Source organism: Salvia miltiorrhiza, chromosome 4, assembly GCF_028751815.1.
Source record: "Salvia miltiorrhiza cultivar Shanhuang (shh) chromosome 4, IMPLAD_Smil_shh, whole genome shotgun sequence".
NCBI classification, from domain to species: Eukaryota; Viridiplantae; Streptophyta; class Magnoliopsida; order Lamiales; family Lamiaceae; genus Salvia; species Salvia miltiorrhiza.
This window is the reverse complement of record NC_080390.1, coordinates 25,245,834-25,263,069: the sequence shown is the minus strand read 5'-3', so window position 1 is coordinate 25,263,069 and position 17,236 is coordinate 25,245,834. Positions and strand designations below refer to the sequence as shown.

The following is a 17,236-nucleotide window of genomic DNA, read 5'->3' as shown; positions in this document are numbered from 1 at the left end:
AGGATGAGTTTTAATAAACGTCACGAGTTTGTTGTGAGTGGAGAAAAGCGTCCACTTTTGTGAGTGAAATGAAGGATTAGTGACGAGTTATAGTGGTGGGGTCATGTCGTAAAAAGAGTTATGTATAATTTTGTGTGACGAACAAAAAAAAAAGAGTAGACATTATGAGATGGTTATTTTTAAAATAAAATATTTATAAAATGGTAAAACTAATAATAGGAGTCAATGAAACTTTAATAAATTGTAAAACATATGATCTGATATATATGCAAATTAAAGAGTGGGACTAAACAAAAACATGCACATAATACTTTATTGATCTCGTCCAAATTCATTAATCGAATTTTATTTTCTTAAGCACCAAATACTAGACAATCAAATCACTAAATTCAACCAGCAACTCTTTGAAACGAAGAGATGAAATCGATCAATTCATCAAGCGCACTGCAAGAGGAGCCCCCCATCTTCAATCCAACATCTATCTTCTCCTTCATCATCATAGCTCTCTTCCTCATCTCCTCGCCTTCTTTTTCATCCATCAATTTCGTAATAGCCTCTTGAATCCCTCCCCTCTCCAAACCCCCTTCCAAATTGATCCCAACTCTCCAAACATCGCTCACATACCTCGCATTCACCAGCTGATCCCCGAAGAAGGGCGAGCAGATCATCGGCACGCCCTCGCAGATGCTTTCGAGAGTCGAGTTCCATCCATTGTGCGTCCAGAATCCCCCTACGGATGGATGGGAGAGAACCTCCTGCTGCGGGGCCCACTTTATAATGATTCCTCTCCCACTGGTCGCCTCGGAGAATCCACTTGGCAGCATCTCGAGCCACTCTGAACTGTGGACCAGACCGGGCCGGACCGCCCACAAGAATCGGTGCCCGCTGTCGGCCAAACCCCATGCCACCTCGCGCAGCTTCCCGGTGTCCATGGCGGCGACGCTGCCGAAGCTGACGTAGAGCACGGATTTCGGCGGCTGGTTGTCTAGCCAGGAAATGGAGCTCCTATCCTGGGCGAGTAAGCTGCTCGATGCCGCCGAGAAGCACTTGTGGAATGGGATCGCGAAGGTTGGGGACGCAAACTGTTCGTGCAGCCGCCGGATTTCCGGAAGCTCGAACTCTTCGAATGTGTTGAAAATCAAGGCCGAAGCTTTCTTCGTTTCTTCCACCATTTTGGCTATGTTCTTGTAAGCATCTTCAGCGTCGTACATTTCTATCAGCCGGCATGTCCTTCACCTTCAGTGGCGGCACCTCCTCTACCGGCTCCTCCATTTTCGAATCTTTTTTGTTTTCATCACGTAAAAAATTTATCAGATATCTGTCCTAGTTAAATACAGATTATAATTAATAAAATCTAATTGAAGATTAATTAAAATTAATATATGATCGGTGATTCTTGATTAAATCTAAATTAGCACAGACTTATCCGTCTTAACTAGAAGCAGGGCGGGCCCAAAAAATTAATTTTAAAGACCTAAAGTAATTTTTTAATAATATAAAAATTAAAAAATATACAAAATATGAGGTGAAAATATTTGATTGAGGGTGCTTCAACTGATACTAGCACCCCTGTTGTTGCTTCTTACTAGAAGTAAGATGAGATCATAAAAGTGAAATTAAATGATAAAAAATAATTATGTATCTTAAATTGATGGAATAAATCATAGTTAATAATCACAAAATTAAACTAAGGCATATAAAGTTGAAATTAAATAAAATTGAAAGTGGGAGAGTGAATCTCATTGAATTAACATAATTGGGATGATGATAAATTTTTATACCTCTATCCAAGAGATATCCCTTTGCTCTGAGAAGAGAAAGAGCGGCGAAGGCCAAGAAAGCGCCTACGCTGCTCGTCCTCATCACAATCCTGGGAAGGCTGAGAGCATCGACGACGGAGCTCGTGAAATACCAATTAGCGTCGGAGATCAAGCACTTGACGTCGCCGTGCGACAGCAAGGCGTGGAGACATTGGCGGAAAGGTTGCAGGCAGTTGAGGTTGATGAGCTTGATGATTCGGACAGGGTCGGGGGCGGAATCTGGGGATTCCGACAAGCCGTCAGAGATGGGGTGGAAGGCGAAGTGGGGGTGTTTGGATGGATCGGGGGAATTGTAGAGGGTGTGGACCACGGAGATGAGGAAGCCTCTGGAGTGGAGGATGCTGGCTAGCTGAAGCATGGGGTTTATGTGCCCTTGAAATGGAAGAGGAAACACCACTATTCTGCATTGCTTTCCCTTTGCACAATTCATGCCTCTTTTCTTTTCTTTTTTTCTTTTTTGCCAAATAAGGAAAAACTAAAGGTCTCTAATACAGATAAGAATCATTAGATGTTTCTGGTAGCATCTGCATAAGCTGTTCAGTCCATTTAAAGCTGCGAAGAGAGTTATTACGTACGTCTGTAGCTGTAGGGGTCCAACCCACATTTTGGACCATCATCAGTAATAGGTGATCCGTGATCAGTTCCTATCTTTTTTATAATGTTTTTTCAATTTTAATTTATTACTGTACTTTCGATCGCAAAAATATTTATTTGATTTTACAAAAGTCTTATTTGTTTTTTTGTCTTATTTACATTTAGGTAAAATCTCATTTCCAAATAAAAAAATTATTTGCTCTTAAGAAAAGTAATTAACTCTATTATTTAAATATAAAAAATAGGGTTAATTGCCGAAAAAATCATATACTTTTTCGATTTTTGATTTTTTCCCATGACAAAAAAAAAATCTGAACAGAAATCCATGAATTGGAAAATTAATTGCAATTTTCCCCCGCGTCCTCCGGCGATCTCCGATGGAGCTCCGATCCAACGTGACTGCCACATAACATTAATTTTCCACCTCACCTAAACCCCTAATTTTCCACCTCACCTCTGGCAGTTCTATCAGCTCTGGCAGCTTTGGTGGCCTTGTGAGTGACGGTCCGCTCTGTTGAGTAGGTTAGCTCTGGCAGCTCTGGTGGCCTTGTGAGTGACGGTCCGCTCTGTCGAGTATGTCAGCTCTGGAAGCTCTGGCGGCCTTGTGAGTGACGGTCCGCTATGTCGAGTAGGTCAGCTCTGGCATTCCATTTCCAGCTCTGGCATTCCATTAAGATCTACAGATTGTGTATTTTGAGCAGGGCATTCCATTTTCATATTTTGAGCCATTAAAATCAACAAACCAACATTTCATTTCCATTTACAATGATCATAAACAACAACATTTCAAACAAACCAACATTTCATTTCCATTGATTATCGTCAAAACGGATTTTTCTTGGTGTGAGATACACGAAGGACGACTGTATTCCACATCCGCATTGTGCAGGTGGTTGCAAATCTCCTGAATTCGAGCTTCCAGTTAGATTTTGGGACATTTTGCTCGACGAACCCTAAATCGATGAACCCTGGATCGACGAGCTTCCAGATTTTGTAATTCAATTGTCAAAAAAACATAAAACGGCGTCGTCTCGTTCAATTCTCGGCGATGACACGCTGGAAATCCGATTGCCACCTCGGATTCAATTTGGGGAAAAAAATGGACGCGGGGGAAAATTGCAATTAATTTTCCAATTCATGAATTTCTGTTCAGATTTTTTTTGTCATGGGAAAAAACCAGAAATCGAAAAAGTATATGGTTTTTGCGGCAATTATACAAAATATAAATTATACTCATTATGACTGTTTTTCCTTTACATGCCAATTTAATTTAGATAATATTTTAGGGGTAATTGCCCCTAAATACATTACATTTCCTATTTTCTAGAATTGCACACCTTTGAAATCCGCCTCATAATACACCACCTTTCATTTTTTTCTAAAATTTCACATGGCCAGCCAATGACCAAACGTGAAAATGACGTAGATGTCGGAAACACCACATATATACGCAGAAAAAATAAAATAAAATTAATTGATGTGGCAGCCATGTAGGAAATTAATTACTAGTTTTTTTTACTATTAAATTCTAATTTTCAGATTTTAGAATTAAAGCATTAATTTCTCAAATCCCCAATTTTTCCCTAAGTTCCCTAATTTTACAATTTCCCCCCATTTTAGAATTGCCCTAGTGTCTAGGTTCAACCATAATCAAACCAACTGCTCCAGCGACTACACCAAGGCTCCCGACGGTGAGGCAGACGGCACGATTGCTTCTGGGTTCGACAGGAGATGCAGACGACGACCAAGGCTCCAGCCCTAGTGTTTGGAACCAGGGCTCGACCACAATGAAACCATTTGCTCAAGGGCCAACGCCAAGGCTGAGGCAGACGGCGCGGCTGTATCACGGTTCGACGGGAGAGGCAAACGGCGACCAAGGCTCTAGCGCACTGCTCGCACGAAGCAGGGGAGAGGCGGCTGCACATTCGCACGATGTCGAACTCATCTAGTGCAAGACTCATGTGGAATTCAGAAGTTATGTGGCCATGGTATTGTAGTTGTGGAGGAGACCTCATCTTGTTCGTCGCGTGCACCAGAGCCTTGGCCGCGAGAATCTCCAGTCGAACCCTGCCCAGGCAGCGCCGTCGATGCGACTTCGACCAGATTAGCAGCAATTCCCCCTGATTCTGAAATGGGCAGATTTCGAATTTAGGGAAATAAGTGGGTTCGGCCTAAAATCTGAAAAATTAGAATTTAATAGTAAAAAAAACTAATTAATTTCCTACATGGCTGCAACATCAATTAATTTTTTTTCGATGTGTATTTGTGGCGTTTCCGGCAACCATGCCATTTTCACATTTGGTGGTTGGCTGGCCATGTGAAATTCTAGGAAAAAAAAAGTGATGTATTATGAGGCGGATTTCAAATGTGATGTACAATTCCAGAAAATGGGAAAAGGTAATGTATTTAGGGGTAATTACCCCAATATTTTACTCCATCCATCCCATTAGTAATGTTCTGTTACTTTTGGGCACAAAGATTAAAAAAAAATGTAATAAGTGTATAACTGAGTTAATTCAAAATCAAAAGTGTAGAAATTGGGTTAGTGGAAGATATTTAAAGATAATTTTAATTGAATTAGGCCACATTTGGTAGGTTTGTTAGGATATAGCAAGATAGTTTAAGTCAAGATAAATATTGTAAATAATGAGTGAATAGGTGGGGGATTTCCAACAGTTACATATCGATGAAAATACTTTAGATGAGAGTACGTAAATGGTCGCAGTCATAGACCGGTTGATGATGCAGCAATGATGTATGTTAGTCGTATCGTAACCTAGTACTAACATTAGGATATCACAATTAGAAATAAGAGCTTTTTGTAAGGTGTAGTCTTTTCTTTCATATAAGTTCTCATTCAGGCAAATTTTCCCAAGATATGAAATGGTCAAAATGATTATTTACGAGGTTGATGAGCGTTAGTTGCTTTATATGGCTTGATTTTTGTGTATGAGTTTTATAACATAATTGATTTATAGTTTAAGTAGCAGTTTGACCTTACTGATGAGATGTAACCTCAATTGTGGAGATTTTGTGTATTTACTCGGCATGGTGCCTCAAAGAAGAAATGAAAGTCCGCTAGGTTAACAATGTAGAGATCATACTCTTTCTCATCAACCTGAAAGAAGAATTGAAGAAGTTTTTCTTTGCTAGAATCCCCTACTTATATAGTGGAGATGAGAGTCTGAAGCGGAATGATAGATTAGGGCTATGGAACGAATTTTTCGCTTTCTTAAATACAATGATCAAGAGCGCCTTCTTTGTATGTCCTTTCAACAACAAGGATCGATTGATTACTCGTGGGAGGTGAAGCACAAAATATATACTCTCGAGCGATTAGAAAATCTTACTTAGAGGCAATTTGTAGAAGCTATCGTAAGCAAAAGAAGATGAAATTTACCAAGCTAAGCAGGGAAAGAAGACCGTGGTTGAATATGATCAAGAGTTTTGTGATATATCTTGATATGCGCTTTATAAGGTTGACACAGATAATGGTTGTAACTTCTCATAGGGTTTTTGAGGTAGTGCCTTTACTTGTTGGCAAGCCACATATTTTTCAACAACCGAAACTAGATCTCATTTTATTCCTTCTTACCAAAACTTTTGTTTGAGATGTTGATACATTTTAATGTTTCCTCGGTATACATTATCTAGCATACACGAGCTTCACTCATGATCTCATTTCTCAAGTGTTTATTATTGAGTACACAACATTTTCTCAAACAAGATAGCATTACCCCAGCTTCTTGGTAATTATCGATCCCTTCTATCTGGATTCCTTACCCATAATTTTTCTACCTTTCCATCTTCCCTTTGTACTGTGACAATTCTGATTCTCAAGTCAGGAGTCACTGTTAATATTGCAATTACAGCATCTATGGGTTGTGGTGGTAGAACCTCAACTAAATTCAACCTTTCAAAAAGCATTGATGAATTTTTATCATAGGTAAGGAGAAATCCTTAGCTAACTTGACTTTTTCTACTTAAAGCATCCACTACTATATTGGCTTTGTGTGAGTGATAATTTATTTCACAATCATAGTCTCTTACTAATTCAAGCCATCTTCTTTACCTTATATTTAGATCTTTTGCTCGAATAAGTATTTAAACGGTTATGATTTGTATAAATTTCACATCTTGTTCCATAATACTATTGCTACTAGTTTCAAGTCATATGTTGGATAATTCAGTTCTTGCTGTCTAAGTTTTCATGACCCATTAACAATCACTCTTTTCACTTTGCAACAACACAACCAAATCCATTTTTGACACATCAGCACAGATTTCATATGGTCTTTCATCTTCGGGAACTCAACAAATTTTAAAACAACATTTCATCCACAAACAATAGATGGACAGATAAAAAAAACAACTCAAACACTTGAGGATATGCTAAGAACAGTAGTGTTGGATAACAACGGTGCTTGGGAATCAGTGTTACTGCTTGTTGAGTTTGCCTATAATAACAGCTACCAAGCAACTATCGATATGGCATCGTACGGGGCGTTGTTCGGAAAGAAATGTAGGTCGCCACTCTATTGGGATGAAGTAGGCGAGAGAAGAATCTAGGGCCAAATACAGTTAATGAAATGATAGAAGTTATCCGGCAGGTTCGAATAAGAATGAAAGAGGTCCAGAATATACAGAAATTCCTATACGGATACTCGCCAAACCGAGAGCTACAATGTGAAATAAGAGATAAGGTTTTTCTGAAGGTATCTCCATCAAAAGAAATAGTTAGATTTGGCATGAAAGGAAAACTCAAACCTCATTTTGTAGGACCCTATGAAATTCTGGATGTGTTCCATGTATCACAACTAAGAAAATACGTGTTAGACTTGAAACACATAATTCATCAGGATGAGGTGATCCTCAGCCCAGACTTGAATTATGAAAAGAGACTAGAAGCTATCTTGGATCAAAAGTGTCACAGCCCAAAACCATTTACTTTCTTTACAAATTTTATTTGGAAATTATTATATTTTCAAGTTATTAAAATATATATTTATGAGTTGAGTTTGTGATGAATCTAGTCGCGCCCCTAGTTAGATGTGATTTTGAACTATAAAATATACCTATAGAAATAGAAATTTATTTTCCCAAATATTCTTTTAATATGAATTTGAACCTTAGATAAAATATTTATATAATTTTTATGCGTTGAGCCTTTTATTTTAATGTTGGACTAAAATTTTAAATTAGTTACACAAACCTATAGATTTTCGAATTTATCGTGAGCAGCTTTTTTTTAATTGATTTTTCTTAATTTAAGTTAAATGTCACATACGTGTTGCTCATCCATACCAGCCACATGCTTATTTCATCTGTTTTCAACCACGTATCATGCCAATTTCACCATATTTATTCCAGCCTTCACGTTTCATTTTCTGGAATTTTTCCAAACATCTGTACAAATTCAAACATTCAATCCTCGATACTTTACTCCGTTTCCTTTCATCTGCAAAGCATCAAATGGTAATTTTATTATTTCTGTAAATTCTCATAGTTTTATTTCAAAACTTATCTCCTGTATTTCATCTATATCGCTGCAGATACAATATTTACAGCCTAAACCTCAAAACAATAATCCTCATATCCATGATACCATACCTTTGTAATAACAACTCATTTGCAATTCAGATGATTAATAAATAACTTATAGTATCTAAAACAAATCTAACACATAGACTGGTAGAGAGGAATTGGGGATGATCTTTGGGCGCGGCTGTAGTCGAGCCAAGAAGATGGAAGATGGGAGGCGGCGGCCGTTTCTGCCGGCCGGTAAAGGAAGAGGGCGCCAGATCTGGTAGGCGGCGAAGGTCGTCGGAGCGGCCACAGCTGGGTGCGGTGAGGAGAGAGATCGACGGGGAGCGAGAGATGAGGGAAGAGGGAGAAGTGAGGGGTGAGAGGGAGATAGGAAGAAGGGGGAAGAGAAAGGAGGCCAGGGCCGCCGGCTCCGGCGGCGGCGTTGCCGTCTGGTGGCGGTGGCAGGAGGAAGACCGAGGAAGGGAGAGAGGGGGAGGAGAGAGCTGCTGTGAGGGAGTGTTGGCTGCGTGAGATCGTGAAGTGTGGAGTTGTGTGTGTGATTTAAAGTAGGGTGAAGGGAAGAATGGGCTTGGGCTGGGTGGTTTTACTTTTTTATGGGCTCATATACATTTAAGCTTTTGGGCTTCATTTTAATTACTTTGGGCTGCAGATTTTCTTTTAACTAAGTTGGAAATTGCCCTTAAATCTTTTTATTAATCAAAATTTTCATAAAAAATATATTTTATTATTTAAATTATTAGATCAATGATTTTAATGGTCTTATGTAAAATTCTTAAAGTTTAAATTATTTTAAAGTCCAATTAGGCCCTTATATTTTATTATTTGAATTTATTTGACTAGGTGCGGCGCGATTAGGACATAACTTTTGTTTGAATTACTCAAGTTAGCTTTCAAGTTGAAGTTGAAGTTCAAGTTCAAAATTACAGGTGTGAGATTTATTTCAGTACATGTTGTGGTTAATTGTTGTCCATTTTAATTATTAAATTAGATTTTATTAAAAAGAAAAAAAACCTAAAAACCCCTTGAGAGCACAGAAAAGCTGACTAAAGGGCCGGACCTCATTAAAACCTTGCTAAGGAAAACCCAGTGGGAAAAACCAAAAGTAAGGAAAAAGAGTATCCGTCTACAAAAAGTAAAGAAACAGCAAAGAAAACAGACGGCTGACATTGAGGGGTCGCAGCTTCAGGAACTCCGGCCTGACCATCGTCCCTAAGAGCGACCGGGACCCAATGTCGCCCGAACCCAGACCCGATCTCACCCGGAACCTGGAAAAAAAGGCCGAGTGTAGCCCCAACGCAAACACCAATCTCCTCCTTAGCATCCGAAGCAACCCCGCTGTCGTCGAGCTCCAAACCAGAAACAGCGCCAATCCTAAAATCAATCCCCCTCCACGCACACCAAGTGTTTGAAGTAAACCCAACACGAACACTCTCCGCCCACCAAGTGTTTAAGAAAATGCCAGCAGTCGCCGGCATCCCATGCCGCTCGCCATGATACCAGAAAACCATAATCGGAACAGGGCAAAATAACCCACCATCAATTCTACAATGACAGTTCAATTGATGTCTAAAAAACTCAAGGCCGAAGGCGTGAGCCAACGACGAGCAACCAACGGGGATCAACATACCCGACCCCAGGCTCGAGCACACCCGAAGCCTGAAAAAAAGGCCAAGTGTCGCCCCAAAAAACCGCACCCCTCTCTTCCTCAGTCAGCGTCAGACACAAACCAGAAGCACCCCCCGGAGCAGTATCCCTCTTTAACGCACTTAAGGTGTTTGATAGAAGGCTGACAGCCAAGCCAAACCCATTTCTTGCCCACCAAGTGTTTGAAAAAACACCTAAAGCAACCAAACCCATAGCCGCCATTACCGCACCATCCGAAGATGGCTATGACAGTTCATGTCCACCCTCACCGCCTTCTTAATAGGCTCAATCTCCATCGGCCACCATCCTTCTTGCATATTGTTCGCCGCCAAAATGTCAGCCACTTTGTTCCCCTCACGAAAAATGTGTGTAACATGGAGGTTAAAATCAGCAAGAATTGCCAAAACCTCCTTCCAACGTGCTGCAAATCGCCAAGGAACATCAAGCGACCGAGCTTGAAGCAAATTAACAATGTATGTGGAATCCGACTCAATCCACAGATACTTCCAATTCCTGTGATCGGCAATTTGAATTGCCGAAATAACAGCTAATAATTCCGCTTCAAATGCGAAGCCAATGCCGCCTTTGACGTGGAAACATCCCCGAACCCAGCTGAACTTATCCCTGAAAACACCCCCGGCCGCAATCTTCCCCGGAGCTCCAAGAGCCGAGCCGTCAGTGTTAACTTTGATCCACTGATTAGGCGGCGGCCACCAGTAGACATTAATAAAAGAAGGAGGAGGAGCAGTTCGCGGTCTAACCCCCAGATTTCGCAAAACTTGCAGATCATGACAATTATTAGCCATGCAACCGATTTTCTTAAAGTTCTGCTCAATTGTTGTCCATTTTAATATTATGTGTTTACTATATGTGAGGTACATTAAATTATATCGCTAGGGGCCCATTGAATGGGTCCAGGATGGAAAGATCCTTGGTATGCCACAATGCGATATACATGTTAAATTTATGATTGCAATCATAGTCGCCAGGGGCCAGCATAATTGGTCCAGGATGGTAAAGATCCTTGGTATGCCACAGTGCGACTTTCAGTTACGAATGTTACGATCATATGTGTTTCCATTTTATTAACGTGGACAATAATTGCATGTTCCCACACTGAGTGTACCCTGTATGCTCATCCCATACTTAATATTTTCAGGTTTTAAAGGCCGGAGGCACGTGGAAGGTCGAATGGCGAGTCAAATGTTTTTAATTTAGCTATAGTTAAAACGTTATTTTGAGTAAAGTTGTTTTAAATAAAAATTTATTTCACTATTTTCTCGTTAAATATTTATTTATATCCATAGTTTTTCCGCGTGCGTTTTCATGTAAAATTAAATTGGATTTGGGTGTCACAAAAAGACACAGGATATAAGGAATAAATCAATCACACTGGTGAAAGTATTGTGGAAACACCACTGGACAAGAAGAAGCAGCACGAGAACTTGAAGACAAAATAAAACATGGACACCTAGAGTTGTTTCACTAGGTACGCAAATTTAGGGATGAAATTTTGGGATGAAATTTTTATTTTTGTAGTAGCCCCAACTTATCTATGTTATTATTTGCTATATACTTAAGTTGAGATATTAAATTTCTATATAAATATTTAATGAATAGAGGGTTTTAGCAAACTCAATTACTATATAGAATTAATTGAGTAAGTAAGAAATATAGATACAATTATTTTATTTTTATGAAGCCCAATAGCATTTTAATTGGGCTAATAGCTTTGTTATAGGAAGAGGCCTAATACTTAGGGGGGTGTATTCGTTGTGGAATTTGATGGATTTCTATGGATTTTAAAAGTCTGGGTGTATTCGTTCAAGACTTTTAAAAGTCTGCAGAAATCTGGGTGTATTCGTTCAAGACTTTTAAAAGTCCATATAAATCTGGGGGTATTCGTTCCAGACTTTTTAAAATCCATACAAATCTAGGTGTATTCGTTATTCTATTGACTTAAAATCCGAAATGACTTTCATGGATTTCATTCAAAAAATACACACGACGAAATCCGGCCAAGAACCACGAGAATTGAAATCCATGAAGTTTTAAGCGAGCGCTGAGTTCCAGCGCCCGCGGCCAAAAAGCAAGCGAGCGCTGGAACTCAGCACTCGTTGAGAAAGTCCAGCAATCACTAAGTGTCCAGCAATCGTTGGGTGTTTTATGTAACTCGGAGTCATCATCCTCTTCATCAGTGGATTTTTCATAATTCGGATCACATATGGTCATTCCACAGTCCATAAGTTCCAGACAAGGCAGCTGACCAACAGCAAATTAAATGCCACCTATAGAAATGGAAAGCATAAAAATTGAATGCCATCATCATATAATTTGCCACTATTGAATTGTTAGTGCCAGGGCCTAAAACATACCCACTTAAATCAAGCAATTCCAACTTTGTGAAACTCGAAGCAATAGCTGCCACCGATGCATCAGTTATTCCTGATCCAAGAACAAGAGAAAGCATCTGCAATCCCCTGAAATGGAAGCATATATAAGATTATAGGAAAGCTCAAACATAAAGGATTGGTGCAAGGAAACAAAATTCCACTGGAAACCTCAAATTGGCAGCTGATAGAGCCAGAACATCATCATGTGAAAGCAAAACAGAAGCAATGTGGATGTGAAACCAGCGCTCGCTGGAGCTCAGCGGTCGCTGGGTCTTTTCTAGCGGGAGCTGGTTTCATGGAATTCAATTTCAAAATTATCCTGTAAAGTCTTCGAAAATCAGTGAAAATCGGGGTAAAATCCAACCTACGAATTCTTTGAAAGTCGTCTGGAATGTATGTGGATTCCATGTAATTTAAATTCCATGGACTTTTTAAAGTCTGTGGAAATACACAACGAATACAACCCCTTACTGTTGAGATATATAGAATGACCGATAGCTGGTTTGGGCCAGCAAGTTGTTGAGTGTGAAAAACGAGTAGGAACCCAAATTCTGTATAGCTTCTAACTTTTGACACAACTACTCTCTTAAGCCGACTCAACACAGCTACTCCACTAAGGACTAAGGTCAAAGGTATTGGGTTGAGTCCCATTAACCCGGCTTTTAAATTTTTTTATTTAATATTATTAATTTATATAAAAAAAGGAAGGTGAGCTAGGCGTAAAACATTTTTTCCCATTCTGCAGAATTTTAAATCCCATCTGTTATGCTACATCCATCAAAAATACTACTTCCTGCGTCCCAAACGAAATGTCCTATTTCTTTTCGGCACGAAGATTAAGAAATGTGTATAAAGTAGATAAAGTGGGTTGGTGGAAATTATTTAAATATTAAGTATATAGAGAGAGTATTGCCAAAAAAAGAAACAGGACATTTGGTTTGAGACAGCCCAAAAAGAAAAACAGGACATTTCGTTTGGGACGAAGGGAGTACATATTTCAACAGTAGTCCACATCCGAAAGTAGTCTTTCTTCTTTACAATACAATTCATTCATTATTTGCATACGTAGAATAACAACCAAAAACATCATAAATAGATAGCGACAAACACATCTCTAACTAGGGCTGTAAACGAGCCAAGCTACTCATGAGCTATTCGACGTTCGACTCGATAAAAGCTCGTTCGTTAATTTAATGAACAACTCGTTTAGCTAAACAAGCCAAGCTTGAGCATGACGATGTTCGGCTCTTTAGCTCGTGAACAAGCTCGTGAAGTGATTTATCTTAAAAACATAAGATTATTAATTAAATGTCTTACCATATTTTATACTATAGTAATATTTGGATTAAGTATCTAATTAACATCATTTATTTACAAGAGAATAGTAAATATATTATATTTTTGTGAATAAAATAACTTATATATTTGAAAATTAACTTATGTATTAGGAAAATAATTAAATTTTTAAATAAAAATTTAAATTTAAAAAGCTTGATTAGGCTCGGCATTGTATTCGACTCGATTAAAGCTCGATCGATAATTAATCAAACAGCTCGATTAGCTAAACGAGACAAGCTTGAACAAGACACTATTCGGCTCGGCTCGACTCGATTACACCCTTATCTCTAACTTTTAATTTGCATAAATAAAGTATGTTTCACCATCCAGCAAACTGATTAATAACAAAAGCAATGAAGATAAAGGTAGAAACATGAGCTGCAGTATTAAGAGACGGATTGCCTAGCCGGAGAAACCTCGAATCATCGATCCCTGAAATAGGGAAATAGTTAGAGATTTATTTTTTAATGAGGTGTTAACTGGAATAAGTAAGCAAAAGAATTAGAACAGGGGGAAGGGACAGTAGCCGCGAGCCACCGCGGCGGAGGCGCGACTGGCGGCAGCGACCACCGGCGTTGCCCGCGCCACGGTGGTCCGCGGTGGCCACCAATAGCAGGGATTGAGGGAGTGAGAGGACAGAGAGAGATAGATTTCGAGAAAGGGAGAAAGAAGAAGCTTACCTGAGATAGAGAAGGTGGTGGTGCAACGGGGACGGCGGCGACAGTGGCAGGACTCAACGGAGGGGCGAAATTCAGATGTGTATGGAGGCAGGAAACCCTAGAAATTGGGGACTTTAGATTTAGGGGAAGAAATAGAGAAGGAATGGAAGAGGAAGAGAGGCGGCGAGATCGGCGACGCACGCCGGACGAGAGAGAGGGATGACAGTGAGGAGAGAGAACGCAAAGAGAGAAAGTTGTTACAGTTGTATGTATGCGTGTGTGAGGAGAGAAAAATGAAGACTAATTCTGTACGCTCCCCTCCCAACTCCCTTAAGTTAAAAAATACTTAATAAAATTCTGTACCTATTAAAAGAAAGAAGGATTATGATTAAGAGCACCTCAAGCGCGAGAGGCGAAGGAGGCCTCGATCCGCGTCGAAGGAGAGGCACCCGCGCTGGAGACCCGGCCAGGTGCGAGGCGGCGTCGAAGGCTAGACCCGGGGCGACAAGCGAAGGAGTGGACGCGCCCAATTTAAAAAAAATATCGAAAATCGTTAATTTTTTTAAAAAACTGACCGTTGGTCATTTTTTTTTTAAATTCGACCGTTCAAATCAACGGTTCTTTTGATTTTTTTTTTCCCTTCTATAAATACCACTCTTCCACTCTTTCAAATTCACCAATATCTTCAACTACAATTCTCTCCCAACAACAATTTTCTCTTCTATATTTTTAAATGAATCGTGAATTCGATGAATACCTCGAGCAACAAGACGGATCGAGGCTTCCAATGATGGGGTTTGCTCCATTTTCACAAGCCTCCAATGTCTTGGCTACGGGAAATGTTCCCACGCCGGCGGCGAACGCCAATGTTCAAGAAGAGCCGGACGAGGTGAAGTCGAAAGCCAAGAGCACCCGCGCTGCATATTCTAGCGAGGAGTCTGAGCTCGTGGCAATATTGTGGGCGGAGGCAACCCACAATCCTATTTTGGGGACCTCCCAAAAGTTGCTCCAATATTAGGGAGCAATCGCCGAGAAGTTCAACGCGCTCAATACGTCGGAAGCGCCGCCGCGAACGCCGGATCATCTCAAGTCCCACTTCGCCCGTGTCCAAAAGGAGACAAAATTCTTCGAGGGCTTCTACAACACTTGCAATGACAATTGGGGGAGTGGTATGAGCGACGATCAAATCTTCCAACAAGCCCAGACGATGTTCGAGGCGAATTTCAAGAAGCAATTCTCCTACGTCAAAGCTTGGAATGTGCTTCGTGAATGCCAAAGATTCACGTCGCAAGCCGGGGATGTCCACTCCGCAAAAAAGTCGAAGGGCTCCGATGGTGGAGCAACCACTACTTCTTCGGAGTCGAGTGTCACGGTGCGACCCCAAGGCCAAAAAACGGCAAAGCGAGACAAGCGCAAGGCGAAGAAGGGAGAAGGATCTTCGGGAGGAGGATCGGCGTTCTCTGACGCCCTCGAGAAGGTGGCCGAAAGCATGAGGGAGCATGCTCTCAAAACAGGGGGAAATCGCCAAGGTCAAAAAAATGCAAGCCGAGATGAAACGGGAGGAGATGTATATGAAGCTCTTGAACAAGGACACGATGGGTATGACGGATGCACAATTGGCCTTGCACAACCACCTAGTCCAAGAAGTGCTCAAGCGTCGAGGGCTTATTTAAATTAGGAAATTATGTTATTTTTTATTTTATTATCGTATTTTAATTATGTTTTTAATTTTATTTTAATTATTGTAATGTTTAATTTTATTTTTAATGAAAATAGAAATTTTAAAATAAAAGTGTAGAAATATGAATTTTTGGAAATGGGGATTTAAGCACCCACCTAAGACACAATGCATTGGAGAGGGGTGTGTTTTAGGTGGGGCCCACTCCTAAGACACTCCTCTAAGACACAAGCATTAGAGTTGCTCTAAGTGTATAATTTTATTTAATAAAAACAAAAAAGGGAGTAAATATTTTCAAGGTGAATTTCACCAAAGACAATTACATTTATAAGTTGTTGGGCTCTGTTAGTGGACGCTTGGGCTCTTAATTTATTTGAGCTAAGTTATTTTAATCTAAACTTATAATTATGTACAAAGGATTATTAGCTATTAGCTAATAATTAGTTTAATTTATTAAATAGTCTAGACATATAGAATTATTTTAATTAATTTATACGATTATCCTATGTATTTATGCATAAATTAGACACTAGATTATTTCAAAATCAGGATTTTTAAAGAAGAGGAAAAAAAGGGATTTATATTATTTTCAGTTAATAGTTGTTTACTCCCTCCGTCCCGGTATTAATGACACGTTTCTTTTCGGCACGGATATTAAGGAGAGTCATATTAAGAGATAAGTTGTATGGCTCACATCTTTAATGTTATGGTTAATTAGTTATAAATATTGTTAATAAAAAATGATCTAAAATTATATTGCTGCCGCAGGCGCTCTCATCACCGGAGAGGCCGGCGGCGCCGCCTCCTTCCCTTCACCGCGTCGTCTCCCTCCACCCCCAAATCCATCTACAAACATTTTAAATAACAATGGATCCATCCACAGATCCGAACAAAAATGGATCCATTCACACAAGACAAATAAAAAAATCAGCAGAGCGATTGATTCAAGAAATCCACTTTCACGCAAGAAAAAAAAATCAAAAAATCAATAAAAAGAGGATGGAGGCGGTAGAGCCTCTATTCTTCGATTTTTCACAGATCCGTAGGAGGTGGAGGAAGCGGCGCAGATCCGACGGATGTGGAGGACACGTCGCAGATCCAAAGACGGCAGCGGCGATTTGATAAAAAGAATGGAGTGGAGTTCTGCTCTTGAAGAACCTGAAGAGAGAGACAGAGCGGCGATCGTTCGTTGGTCCTTCAGCGGTAGTGGCGGCGATTTTGCCTGAATCGAAAGAAGCTAGGGCTCGGCCCTTTGTGGGTATGCTGCGAGTGACAGAGGAGGAGGAAGGGAAGGATACTTGAGACGGGGATGAGATGGACGGCGTTAAATGCCGGCCTCGCCGGCATTCAGAGGACCGGGGCTGCGGACTTCCACAGAGAAATTGAGAAGAGAGATAAGGGTGGGTCTGTGAGTGTTAAGCGTGAAATGAAGAAATGAGAGGGGGCTGACGGCTGAGTTCAGCCGGAAGTGGGAGAGGGAGAGAGAGTGTTGACACGTTTCTTTTGTTTTAGGGTTTGGAGAGATTTGCCTCTAATTAACAATTTGTCCATTTTCTGAATTAA

General features: G+C 40.1%; 1 protein-coding gene and 1 long non-coding RNA gene across 3 annotated transcripts; both read right to left on the bottom strand.

The window, feature by feature from the left end:
* Positions 1-287: 287 nt before the first annotated feature.
* LOC131019973 (UDP-glycosyltransferase 76B1-like) lies at positions 288-2,400 on the bottom strand. The gene is given in 3 exon segments (XM_057948611.1): positions 288-1,217; positions 1,219-1,280; positions 1,782-2,400. Coding segments are annotated over 3 exon segments (1,359 nt in total). The 5' UTR covers positions 2,251-2,400; the 3' UTR covers positions 288-389.
* Positions 2,401-11,360: 8,960 nt separating this feature from the next.
* LOC131019972 (uncharacterized) lies at positions 11,361-14,342 on the bottom strand. 2 transcript variants are annotated; one of them, XR_009100564.1, is made up of 5 exons: positions 14,017-14,342; positions 13,616-13,768; positions 12,167-13,112; positions 11,981-12,085; positions 11,361-11,893 (listed from the first exon to the last, which is right to left on the bottom strand). It is a non-coding gene; the product is annotated as an uncharacterized LOC131019972 (long non-coding RNA). The 2 variants fall into 2 exon arrangements; XR_009100563.1 differs by having other exon boundaries at positions 12,167-13,768.
* Positions 14,343-17,236: the final 2,894 nt, after the last annotated feature.